The sequence below is a fragment of the Poecile atricapillus genome, chromosome 17, assembly GCF_030490865.1.
Source record: "Poecile atricapillus isolate bPoeAtr1 chromosome 17, bPoeAtr1.hap1, whole genome shotgun sequence".
Lineage (NCBI taxonomy): Eukaryota > Metazoa > Chordata > Aves > Passeriformes > Paridae > Poecile > Poecile atricapillus.
In genome coordinates, this window is record NC_081265.1 from 6,301,971 (window position 1) to 6,315,482 (window position 13,512).

The 13,512-nt window shown below is 55.8% G+C and overlaps 1 protein-coding gene across 1 annotated transcript; it reads right to left on the bottom strand.

Annotated features, from left to right (window-relative positions):
• Window positions 1-3,483: 3,483 nt before the first annotated feature.
• On the bottom strand, window positions 3,484-13,450 carry FDXR (ferredoxin reductase). Its single transcript, XM_058852579.1, has 12 exons — window positions 13,095-13,450; window positions 12,914-13,011; window positions 11,721-11,816; window positions 10,435-10,557; window positions 9,793-9,906; window positions 9,196-9,297; window positions 7,803-7,910; window positions 7,530-7,614; window positions 6,713-6,915; window positions 6,242-6,413; window positions 5,617-5,790; window positions 3,484-4,933 (listed from the first exon to the last, which is right to left on the bottom strand). The coding sequence occupies exons 1-12, from the start codon at window positions 13,123-13,125 to the stop codon at window positions 4,803-4,805; spliced, it is 1,437 nt and encodes a 478-aa protein (XP_058708562.1). The 5' UTR covers window positions 13,126-13,450; the 3' UTR covers window positions 3,484-4,802.
• Window positions 13,451-13,512: the final 62 nt, after the last annotated feature.

The following is a 13,512-nucleotide window of genomic DNA, read 5'->3' on the forward strand; positions in this document are numbered from 1 at the left end:
GTCCATCCTAGACCAGGACTTGAGGAAAGAGAGGACCTGCATCTGTGCACTGCCAGCACAAAGGCAGAGCTGTCCCTGGAAAGGGAGGCTGGCATCTGGGTGACACAACCCTCATGGGCTGTCACCACAGGCAGCTGACATCAGATGCCCACAGGTCCCACTGCCAAAGCCGAGTCTTGCAGGTGACACTTGTGACACATGAGATTTGGCCATGGACCTACACCCATTCCCTGCCCTGCACTCATCCCGGCCCTGCATCCATCCCAGTCCTTCCTGCTGGCTGCCAACTTCCCCTTCCCAAGAAGTCTGGCCAGAAATTAAGAAGGTCTGAGCCCAGGGGCTCCTATTCCTGTCTCTGTCCTGTTTGGTCTCACTTAAGATGTAAACAGGTGTAGATCTTCCCCCACCCTACACCAACTTGAGCTGACACCTCCCCCATCTGCTCTATCCACCAGAGAATTCGGGGATCAGTGCTTAAATAATCACATAGAGTTGGCCAGTATCTTGGATCCCAGCAGCCATAAAAGCAATCAAGGCAGAGTGGAGCAAGGAGAAAGGTGGGACAGAAGTCATGGGGATGATGCTGCGCATGCCTGGCACAGATCCAGTGCAGGTCCAATCTGGCACAGCTACACTCTGCTGCCACCATGTCCTGCCCTCACAGTAATTAAGGGAGCAAAAATAAACAGGGATGGTTTTATCCCTGCAGGTGTAATTCCTCCCCCTGGGGTGGTGTGTGCCTGCAGGGCTGCCCCAGAGGCCGGGGATGAGGCAGGCAAAGCTGCTGGAAGTGGAAATTTCCCAGGAAGGAAGGATATAACTTCTTTCTGGGGTGTAACTAGCCATCATCCGCCAACAACTTTATCTGCCGCTGTCGTATCCCTAAATAACTCCTGGAAACAGCTGCTTGGAGTTTGCATCTCCTACACCTCTGCTCCTCTCTTGACCTTGGGAAATCGGCTCATACAATCCCAATTTCAAAAGTCATTCACCCCAAGCAGAGGGAAAACATCTGGACTTGCAGCTCCACTACATGACCCTGCACAACCCTTCAACCATGAGCAAGAGTCTGGCAAGCACAGAACCCTGGCTAGGCTGAATCTGTAAGATTGGGTGTGGAAACCATGAGTCTGTGGTGGTCCTGGAGTCAAGGATGTTCTTGGGGTCCTCTGGGAGAAGGGATGATGTTGTCCCTTGGATGAAGTGGCTTCCTGGGCACAGTGGGGCTGGTATCCTGCTCCAGTGACCCCGGAGCTTGGTACACCAGCATGTTCTCCATCCCTGCCCAGGGCTGGGGATGGATATGGAGGGGAAGAGCCGTGAGGGATGTGCCTGGGAGAGCAAGCAGTGAGGGGAGGTTGAGGCAGGGGCCGGAGCTGTGCTCAGCCAAGGCGCTGAAGTCAGCACTCTCTGGAGCCATCTGTTCCCGGCGAGGTCCCGGTGCAGACGGACTTGCCCAGGCTCCTGGCAGCGGGTGCCGCAGTTTGGTGATTCACGTGGTGAGAGGCCGGCGTAGAGCTGGACAGCGCCTCTGCGCCACGCCAGCTCCAGGGACGGGGCTGGAAAATTCTGTATTAGCCACGGTGGGGAAAAGCCTTTTCAACCATTTTTCTGGTTGCATGAGCTGGCTTTTAAACAGCAACACAGCTCCTCAGTGTCAGGCCAGAGATCTGACTCAAGCTGCTTTTTCCCTCATTCCAGAGAGCAGGAAACCTCCTGCTTTGTGGGCTCTAAATGCTCATTGGAAAAGGCCAACCCCAGCAGACAGGCAACTAGCAAAGCAAGTGAGAGATCTGCACTGGTCTTCTGGGAGTAACTGGAAAATGAAACATCAACAGGAGTTTCTGGGATGTGTCAGACCTGCTACTCCAAGGCATGAACCCATGGGCAGCCCACGAGCCCAAGGAGCTGGCCTGGACAGTCTTCAGACAGGGAAACTGAGGCATGGCAGTGCAAACCAGCAAGAGGAAGTTGCAAAGACCCAAATGGAGCCATGCCATCACCCCTCAGTGTGACAAGCTCAGCCCCATGTCAGCCCGGCTGCCTTGCAGAGAAGCACACAGGAGACAGCAAGGAGAGCGAGGAGCAGGGAGCCGTGTCCACCAGCTCCCCAGGCCATCGCTCACCACATGCTGACCTCCAGCAGCTTTGTGCAGCCTCATTAAAGCTAAGCTGAGCCATAACTCATCCAAGCAGGGCAATCCCCATGCAGAGCTGGCAGCAACGACTTTCAGTGTTTCAGGTCTCTTTCCAACAGCAGATGGGTGTCACTCACAGCCTTCCCAGCTCCTCATCTGCTTCAGAAAATGGCCTTGGAGCTGCTCCTGTGGAAGAGGAGGAGAGCAGAGGGCGAGGGCTGCCCAGCGAGGCTGCCCTGTCTCACCTCGGCGGCGGGGACACACCTGGGGCAAACACGAGGCTATTCATGCCTAAAAGCAGAGCCCGAATGGAAGCAGGGGCGTGCGAGGGCGCCCCAGGCTGGCCGGAGCCCCGGCGGGCAGCGGGAGCGCCGGGACCTCCCGGGCCGGGGGTGCCGGGTCACAGCTCCCGGACACCGGACACCGCTCCCGGACACCGGACACTGCTCCTGGACACCGCTCAGGGTCACCGCTCCTGGACACTGCTCCAGGGTCACCTCTCCCCGGTCACCTCTCCCCTGTCACCTCTCCCCGGTCACCTCTCCCCGGTCACCGCTCCCCGGTGTGGCCTCCCAGCGCCACCTAACGACACCGGGGACAGGGACCCGGGGACCTTCCCGTGCTGCACGGATCCCGAGGAGGAGCGACGGTAAGGACAGCGGTGGGAGGCTGAAGAAACCAGGACACGGGGCTGGGGCCTGGGGGCTCAGGCAGCAGAGGAAAGGGAGCTGGAAGTGTTGAATAAGAATTCACGTGATTGTAACCAGCCTCTCTCTGCCCATGAGGCTCAGTCCCCTGTCCCTGCCCTTCACTGACCTTCACCATGCCACGGTTTTCCCACAGACCAGCTTTAACCCCAGGGCCTTGGCCAAGTTCAAGGCTGAGCCAAGTCACTCAGCTCAAGCACTCAAACTCAGCAAGGACAGACACTCGTGTTAATCTGTTATCACAGCCCAAAAACTACCCTAAAGCATCCTCAGTTTGGGAACAGTCATGTGCCAGGCTCAGCACGAGCATAGTGGTCTTTAACGTGGCTACAACAGCACCCTGGCATCAACATCCAAGGCAATGTGGAAGAAAATCCTGGGGAGGATCCATGTCCTCTCTTCCCAAAACCTTCAGATTTGATGCAGCCACAACCCCTTTGCTGTCCCATTCCTGGCCAGTCTGCCAAGTTGAACTGCTGCTCCCCGTGGCAGGTGCAGCCCCCCTCGCCTCCACACCCCTCTTCCCAAAGCTCTGATTCACCTCAGAACCCAGCATTGATGTAATCTCCTGCTCGAGAGTTCAGTATTAGGACTGCATGAGCCGCAAGACGTAAGGACAGCCACATCACACAAACAGCTGTTCCACAAAAGCTTTATTGCTTGTTTGAGTACGAGTTCCCATTATCACATTTCCTGAGTTTCTTAATGAGCTTTCAAATGAGATTTAAATAGAAAAGGATGGGAGAGAAAAAGGGGAAAACAGGGAGAAGTCAGAGATCTCCCTTCCTTGAGATGAGGTGGGAGAACAGTGCCCTGTGGGCAAATCCTCCGCTGTGAGAGAGGGCTGGGCTGAGGTGGAGGTTGCCCTAGCTCGATTTCTCCTCTGCCTCCATCACAGAGCCACTGTCACTGTCACCATTTCCAGAGGCTGGGGAGGAGGGGTGGCAATCCTGCAGTGCTCTGGCAGGGAGCACGGGGGGGTCGGACAGCCAGGGAAGGGGCCCCGCTGACGCTGCCCCTGCGCCACGGATAAAGAGGAGATTACAGCTCACGGCTTGTAATCTGGCTTAAAACCTGACACCGTCACCGTAGGCAATCTGGGCTAAGAGAAGCATTTAATAAGCTTCAAAACACACAGGCCAAAAAAACATAACCCCACCAGCTAAAGGAGAAAGAGCTCAAGGCACTGCTTGCACCAATCGGCACTTGCAGGTAATGATGGACACAGGATCCCTCATGATCCAGAACAAGGCAATTACATGGCTGTTATCCCAACTGCCCCACAAAACAGAACCCAGGCTCTGCTGGGATTTAACTGTGGGAAGCAGAAAGCAAATTAATGCCCTCTTCTGCTTGTGTAGAGCTCACAAGTGGAGAGCACCTGGGGCTGCCTTGCCTTGGGATGTTGCAGGAGCCACAACACTTTGGGTGCTGCTCCAAGGTTAAGGCAGTGGCAGACAAAATAGCCAGACTCAAGTTGCAGGTCGATTTTATCTTCCCTGGAAGGGTTTATTTAAAAAAAGCAATCATTATTAAAAGATGCCTGCTCTGGCATGAACGACAAGGCAACAAAGCCATTTGGCTTGTGGCTTAAAGGGGAGGCAGCAAGACACAGGGAAGCTCCTCCATGCAACTTGTTGTGGGAAAGTGGCTGGCCAGGAATCCCCCAGGTGCACACACACCTCCCCTCAGTGCACTGCATGATTCAATAATGCTTCGAATACAGACAGGAAAGAATCATGCCCAGGAATGGCAGCTGCAGGGATGTGAGGCCAGCCAGCAGCCTTTGGTCTTGAGACTTTGGGAGCCCAGAGTTCATTGTCACCAGAGAGGCTCCAGTGTCACACACCCCTCCAGAGCCACCAGCAGCCCTGGACACAAGCCCTGTGCTCCCAGACCCACTGGTGCTGCCAGGATGGTACCACTGGAGCAGTGCCACGTTCCCACCACTGCTGCCTTAGTGACCGATTATCTGCAGCATCTCCACAGGATCCACAATCTTCTCCCGGGGTTTGCCAGCAGCTTTGCCTCTTGCCACTTCAGCAGCATCAATCTTCTCCCAGTCCGAGAAGGAAACAGGACGGACCCCTGGGGTGATGGTGAGGGACAGGAGAGAGAACTTAACCAAGTAAGAACAAGTTCAGCCTCACCTCCCCATTGGCAGGGCCCTGATGTGGCAGCAAAGCTGCCCTTTTCTGACACGGTGTCAGAGCTCAGCCTCACAAAGGAGAAATAATTTCTAACGCCACAAGGAGAGGGGTGGAAGGTCCCAGTCGGCTCAGATCAGTCAGACCTTTGTGAGCCGTAACAACAGCGAGCACAAACCACCTCGGGACAAAATGCTTCCAGTTCACTCTTAAACCTCAGACAGTTTTAAGAGGCAAAACACACACATACACACTTTAATTGAATGTCTTTAAACACAGCTACAGCAGATTACTCTCCTGGGCATTTTAATCTTTCCCCTAACTTGCTTGGAAGGATTACTAGGAAAACCACTCAAGAGCAATAGCTCACTGTCTCAGCAGCTGACAGTGACATTTTACTCAAGGTCTGTGCTGCTTTTAATGGCCCTTCCCAGAAAGTGGTCATTAACCTTAGCAATGACACAGATATTTGAGAGAATTCAAGTCCTGCTCTCCCTGGGCTTTGGAACACTGAAAGAGCAGAAAAATCCATTCCCATGGCTCAGACTCTGCTCCCTCACAGATCCAGGAGGAGTTTGGCTGAGTTGAACCTTCCTGCTGGCTGCTACTGAGCCTCACACTGACCTCGGCTGTGCAGGATGCTCTCCACTAGTCCAAAGCCTTCTCTGGAGGGGGATATATCCAGCACACCCCCCTGGAGATCCTCCAGCACAGACTGGGCAGTGTCAAAGCTGTCGTTCATGGTGGTGATGATCACACCTGTGGGTCCTCTCTTCACCCACCCGCTGCAGTACAGACCTGCAGGGGCACATGGAGCAGACAGGCTCACGTCAGCACATGACCCTGGATCCTTCTGGCTGCAAGTTCCTGCCCTGTTCCCCACCTTGGTGGTGTGAACAGACCCTTAGTGCTGTGGCAGGAATTTGTGTACATACAGATCAGCACTAAGCAGCTGCATGGGCTGTGTCACTTTAGTAACAGGATGCAGTAACACCCTCATGCTAAACCAGACAACCCTAAAAAGAGATGGAGACTGGCCAGCTCTTAACCCCTGACAGAGGCAGCACATCTCTTCAGTTTCCACTCTCCAAGGTGTGCAATATCCATGCCCTTGGTGAATGAACTTCCCACCCCAAAGCCCCCCAGCCCACCAGCTGTGCTCAGAATATCCATGCAAATCCCTGGGGACACCCTTCACCCTGCCCAAGTTGTTGGGGAAGACACCACACAAATCCCTGTGGATACAGACCTGGGACACCCTCCACCCTGCCCGAGCTGTTGGGGATGACCCCACGCTGGCTGTCGAAGGGCACAGCTGGGTCCAGCGGCAGGCTCCGGTAGCCAATACTGCTGAGCACCAGCCCACACTCCAGCTCCTCCACATCTCCAGTGGGAATGGCTTTGGCAGAGTCACCTGAGCCCTGAGAGAGGGAGGGGACCACCACAGTCACCACTGCAGAGCAGCAGCCCCCTCCAGTCCCCTTTGGCATCTTTCACCCCTGGGTATTTGCTAAAGGCCATTCTGCAGCAGGATCAGGGAAAGAGCCCCCTTGGGAAAAACTCTTAGTGGTACCAGATTCCCTTTTGGTACCAGATTCCCTGAGAACCTGCCAGAGGCCACTCCAGCCAGACAGGGAACACAGAGCTGTCTTTGGAGAGATTCCCAAGGGGTGCAACAGTTCCATTCCCAGCCTCCCAGGGCCACACCAGCCCGCAGTACCTCCAGGCGGGTCAGGGCCATGCGGATGCCCCTCGCCCTCCTCCCATCAGCACTGGGCAGCACTTCCTGGGGGCTGCGCTGGAACTTCAGCCCCCATTCCCGGGGGGCTGCTGCCCCTGCTGCTGCTGCCTGCATCTCCACTGGCTTCTCCAGGGCTGTTTTGATCATCAGGTCAGTCAGTCGCTTCCTGGGCCTAGGAGCATCTAGGAAAAGAGAGAGATCTTCAGAACAGGAATCAGCAAAACCCCCTGGGACACAGCACTGGGCCAAGGCACGTCAGGGCAGTGTCAGTATGTGAGTCTGTCATGTCGGTGGGAACCTGACACCTCTGAGATGACAAACTGCAAGTCAAAGTGACCAGGAGATCTCCTGAGGCTTGAGGCCAGTGGGACACACAAATCAAAGTCTGCAATTTCCTGTCTTGCAGGTGCTTGGAGGCAGCAGCCCGTGGAGAAGAGCAGGTCTCTGGACACCCTTGAACTCAGTGTTTTCTTTTTAGGTCTACAGGAAGCTCTTAAATCAACAACCTTGGGATCTCCCCACAAGGTTCCCTCAGCCCTCCGGAGTCTCTTGCCCTCATCACTCAGTGTAAGCACTGAGTGGCTGCACAAACAGAGATACACAATGTTCTCTTGTCTTGGTGCCTCCTGGCACTCTGAGCACATGACACACAATGGTAACTGAGCCTTCACAAGCCAGACATTAAGTACGGGACAAGAGTTTCTCTGATGTACCCTCTGGGCACCTGCAAATCACTCCTGGTTGCTCACCTGCCCAGGTGAGTCCTGTCTTGAGGGGCATGGGACACTTCCCTCACCTTTGACAGAACTTTCAAGGCCTGTGAAGTCAGCAGGGTCCAGGACAGCTCTGGTACCAGGCAGGTTTATCATCTCCCGCAGCTCCTGGGAATTGTGGGCAGGAAAATGTTACCTCCAGCAAAGAGAGGGCAGTCCCAAATCACTAGGAGCCAGGAAATGGGTGCAGGAAGGAGGATGCCTGGGATCAACACTCGCTCCCAAACCACCCCTCCCCACCAGGCACAGGCAGTTTGGGGCTCAGCTCTGGGAAACAGCAGCACCTCCAGCCTCACCTTGATGGTGAAAGCGACTTGGAGAGGTCCCCTCCTCCCAACCAACCAGACACGCTTCACCTTGCTGCAGGCAAGAGCTGCCAGGGAGCTGTCAGTGATGTCTGTCTTCTGCAAAACAGAGACGCCAGAGTGGGACGAGGGCAGATCTGGAGGGAGCTGGGGGGAAGGCACAGCCTTGAAGGTGAAAAATCAGCAGAAAAGCTGGCTGTGCATGCAGAAAGCCCGGGCGAGGACGGGAAACAAGTCATCTCCCTTTGCACAGAGCTATTTGCACAGCTGGTCCCTCATCACTGAATGTTCTTTCTGAGGCCATAATGCACCAGAGGTAACGAGCCAGCACCCCGTGACTGCCTCGGGGGATCCACCCAGCAGGTTCACCTTGGGGCTAACAGAGCAAAGCCTTCCAGTGAGCTCCATTCTGAGGTGCCTGCAGATGCTGTTGGGGGACCTCCCAGCGCAGGACATACAGGCTCTGGATGAAACCTGCTGCAAACCACAGCTCAAATCACCACCTGGCTGCCCCAGGCAGCTCCAGCACAAGTACGAGCATGGCCAGGCCTCACCCTGGCACTGGCACCTCACAGAAATCTTGTGTTCTGTTTCAATCATGTGCATTTATCTAGACTGCAGGACCTTTTCCAGAGAAAACAGGACAGGAGAGACACAAGGTAACCAGGATAAACCATTCCAGACCAATATTTCTATCAGGGAACTACCTGCCCACCCTGGCATTCATACCAGTGCCATGTCTCACAGCACTGCTCTCAGCTTGCTTTAGTCACTGGTAGACAGTGCCTCCAAGTTTGGGTTTTTTTAAAATTTAATTTAGATATTAATACAGGAAGTTGTTGCACAGCTGTAACAAACCATGGCACTTCTCCCAGAGGGAAAGCCCTTGCTGCCAACATCTGGGGCAGCAGCTGTATGGAGCAGCTGGTGCACACCAGCTCCCAGCTGTCTTTAGGGATGATGTCCATCCAACAGTCTGCCCAGTGCCACCAGCTGAAACCACACTGCTGACCTCAGCTCCAGTAGAAAAAGATAAACCCCAACAGAAGTTTCTGGTTTGGTGGCAGAAGAGGGAAAGTAGCTCCTCTTTTGCTTCTCATAGGAAAGCAAGGGATGATGTTTGATTTCCAACTTTTTGGATGCCAGCAGAGCAATCCAGAGGGCTCTGAGGCATCACATAAGTCATGGCCACAGCCTTGGATCACTCCCTACAGACTGGGAATCCATGGGTGCACCCGACAGGCAGCAGCCTTCCCTGGCAAAAGATCCCAAAGACAGGGGAGTCTGAGGTTTTGTCTGAGATGGGTGGGAGCCAGCAGCCACCCAGCAGGGAGGAAATTTGGGGCCTGGGCTGTCCTCATGGTGCAGAGCACCCCTCACTCACCCTGAGGAGCTGCAGTGGGGACAGCAGGATCCGGGCAATGTCCAGAGCCACGTTGCCATGACCCAGAATCAGCGCCGTCTCACAACTCAGGTCAGGCTTCAGCTGTGGGGAGAGACCCAGCTGTGACTGAATCTACACAATGTCCAGCCCTTTAGAACTGCCCCTACCACCCAAATTCTCTTCCACCCTGCTTTGCCCCAAAGAGAGGTGATGCAGATTGGATTACCCAACACCAGCCTCCTCCCCAGGGAGACACAGCAACACAGCCACTCCCAGGTGATCCCTCTTCCCACCTTTCCTGCTCTCCTGGGAGCAGGAGCTGTTTTGGCCAAAAAGCCTCCTCAGGAAGCAGAGCACCATCCCTACAGGTTCCCATCTGGCCATGCCAAAATCAGCTGCAAACGTGCAGAGCCAGCTAATCCACCCTCACTGATGTGCAAATTGTTCACATTTCTACCATCTAAGAAGGATTTAACATGGGTCCTGCTAATCTTTTCCAACTGCAGGCCTTTCAGGACTTAATCTGGAGCTGAATGCCTGCATTGGGATGGGAAGAAGGACAGGAGGAAGGGCAGGAAAGCACAGGGCTGTACTCACGTCCCGGTTCTCGGGCAGCCCATTGTACCAGCCCACGAAGGCTCGGGCTGAGTAAACACCGGGGAGGTTCTCCCCTGGGATCCCCAGGACCCGGTTGTCTTCAGCACCGTAACTCTGAGGAGGGAGCAGACACAGTCAGAGATGTCACTATGTGCAGGGCTTGACACCGACACAAATCTCCCCTTCCAGCTGCTGCCAGGGTCACTGCATGGCTGTGATATCCCCTCCCACAGGCTAAGATACTCAACAGGAGGGCTAAACACAGCCCAGGCACAGGGGCTTCATCCACCTCATCATCCTGGGCTCCAGAGCCAAATCTGACGTCCTTGGTCCAAGGCAGAGCATGACAAGCTGAGGACTGAGCAGCAAGGACAAATCCATGGCAGGCTAAAATAAGCATTGGCCAGCACAGGGAGAGGTTTCAGAGCCCTGCACTTGATGCCAAGCTCCAGCACATGCCCCCTGCAAGGGCTTTGGACAAGCCTTGGAGTATCTGAGCTGTCCCAAGGCTGGGAAGAGTTTCCCATGGTAACAAGGCACCCAGAAACACCTCACCCAAACACTATTCACAAGATCCCAGTGGAGAATAACCCTCCAGACCTTTCCCAGGACTGCTGGCACACTAAGGTTTTGGGTACCCACCAGCACCACGGCGTGGTAAGCCTGCTGCAGCTCGGGCACTGTCACGTCCCTTCCCACGGTGACATTCCCGTAGTAGGCGCAGCGCTCCGAGTGTGCTGTCTGTGTGAAGGTGTTGATCACGTTCTGCAGAGATCACAGACCTGGAGTTATATCCCACAGCCAGAGCCAAGGCCTGCTACTGACAAGAGATCCCTGTGCCCATTCCCTCCAGCCTTGAGATGCTCCATCACCTCATCCCAGTCAAGTTATTCTGAGACTCTTATCTACGAACAGCCAGAGCTAACTCACAGGGAGATAAGCACAGCCGTGACTTGGCACTCTCTCCACCACCCCTTGTGAAAGGAAAATGTGTATTTTGCACCCACCTGGGGAGGACAGGACCTTTCCAATACATTCAGCCCCTCAGAATAAACCCCCACTGCAGGGGAAAACTCCTTCTCAGGAATGAGATTTGCAGCCCACCTGGCCCCCTCTGCCAGCATCTCATCTCAACCCTTCCTGAAAGCCACTTCCTTGAGAAAGGATGCAGGGCAGGATAGCATCCAGACCTTTTTCTTCTGAATAATCAGGGCTACACAACAAAACCACCACTCCCACCCCTGCAGCTCCAGACAGACTCAGCCTGGGGCAGTGTCTGCAGTATGTCCATTCCTCTCACACAAAGGGATCCAGGCATTTTGGTTTTAGGATCTCCAGGGATTAGAGGAAACCACTGCATGATATTGCTGTGTCTGGATCTCCTGTATCCTACACTTCCAACCACCTCCACTCCAGCTCAGATATAGCAGATACTCCTGGGTACAGCTCACTGCCAGGCAAACGAAAATGGTTGGGAAATCCTTGGTTTAACTTCTCCGTGCCCAGGAAAGCACCTACAGCCCAACCCCACAGCCCCCATGAGATCTGTGTGTTCCCAGAGCAGGTACTGATCGAGGGGCAAATGACAGCAGCAATGAGCAGGTGAGATCTTGCTGACATAAAGTGCCCAGGGACAAAGAAACCCATCCGTGCTCCTTGGCCTTGCTCTAGGCCAGGCTGACCAGCACCAGGAGCAGCACTTCCCATCACAAGCCCCTGGTTCTGGCCCAGAGCCCTAATGCCAGGTGTCCCATGTCACCTGTCCATGGCCTCAGCACGGACAAGGAGGAGATCTGGACCTCTCTGGTCTAACAGCTCCATGTCACAGAGAGCCTGAGGCAGGAGGAAGGACAGTGACCACCTCAGCTGCACCCACCACTGTCACCACACTCAACCACATGGGCAAGGGGCAGGGAGCCAGCACCAACCTTCACCTCAGGGTGGTCTGGGGCCACTCCAAAACGGACAAGCCCGAAGGGAACAGGCAGCTTCTCATAGATGTCCACCAGGGCCCCACCATGGTGCTGTGGGAGAAGAAAGTCACAGTCTTTCTGTCTCACAGAGGACAGAAAGGTCACAGGAGCCTAGCAACACTCGTCTGCAGCTGGGGGAAATACAGGGCAGAAGGCTGGGCTGCAGCAAGCCAGAAACAGCCTCTTCCAGACTTTTCCATGAGCAGGATGATGCTGCATCTGTTACTGCCAGCTCAGACCACAAGATGTAGCAGAGTGACCCCAACCACATCCACCTTGTGGGGCTCCATCTCCCTACCCACTCCTGAGCTCCTTTTCCACACTAACCTGGTGGGTATCCAATACCTGGGGGCTGATCAGAGTGCCAGGAAGCAGCCAGTGCAGCACCCTGGGTGCTGGGGGACCTGCCAGACATCTCCCAGTCCCCAGCAGAGGTGCCCATGCCCTGAGATGGCCTGGGCTGAGTCACCTCAGGGACAGAGCCTTAGACAGATGTTTGGCTGCAAGGCTTTTGTTATCTTGTATTTTGAGGCAGCCTCTTCCCGAGATTAAGCTGCCCTGAAATTTGTCCCTGAGGCTTAGTAACAGCTATTTTCCAACACATTCCAGAGACAAAACAACACGGTTTAATGATGGGGTTAAGCTGCTCTATCTCTGGAGGGTGCCAACAGCCCAGTTCTTTTTTCAGCAGCAGACCTGACTGACTGCCCAGAGCACTGAGATTTACAGACACAAGGTAAAGCATCACCCATGTATCTTAATTCTGCTGGGGAAGGAGGAGAGCAGGTCCCACATGTCATTCCTGCTGGGTGACAAGAGCTTTGTGCGAGGCAGATTCCTGCTGATTATTTGATTCTAGAAAAATCACTTGGGATGAACTCACAGCAACCAACCTAAGTCCTGAGTGGAAGGCCCAGGGGCAGAGCAGGGATGAAGGCAGCGGTACCTACCCCAACCAAAGAGGCCCAGGAGCACCATGTGGGGTCTGGGCTGCCCCAAGCAGCCCCCCAACAACACCGACCTGGCCTGAGCAGCGCCAGGAGCCCACCAAACCAGCCCAGAAGGTGCTGAGGTTGCAGGCAGGGCAGAGATGCCTCCCTGGGTGTGCGGATCCCTGCCCTCCCCCGCGGTCAGACCCGGCCCGGTACCTTGAGGATGTGCTGAGCCGTGTAAAAGCCGGCGGGGCCGCTGCCCACCACGCAGACCCGAGGTGCCGGGGCAGGCGAGGACAGCCACCGCCGCAGACCTGCAGGGGAGAACGACAGGCAAGGCGTGAAGCCACAAGAGCTGCCAGGGGCGGCACAGCCCCTCCCGGAGCCCGGCACCCACCCAGCGGGGCTCGGCCCCCCGCGCCGGCCATCGCGGCGGAGCAGAGCGGGCCCAGGCTCTGTGTGCCGCACCCGGGAGCGCCTCGAGCTCAGGGACAGCGGCTTTGGCGCTTAGGGCCGGGCCGGCGCCGGCGGGGTGTCAACTGCTCCGGAGCGCCCGAACCCAGACCTCCGACCCCGCGCACCGGGGCCCCGCGCCTCGCACAGCCGCAGGGGTGGAGCACGGGCCTGCGGGGGGCGGTTCTCGCAGCCCCTCGGCCCCACAGCCCCGGCTCCCCCGGTTTATCCCGGTCCTGTCCCGGTCCCCTGTCCCGGACACGTGTCCCCGCTGTCCCCCCGGGCCGTGTTCCGCCGCCGCCGCCGCCGGGCCCCGCCCCTCACCGATCCGGCCCCGCCCCTCCTCCAAGCCGATCGTGAGG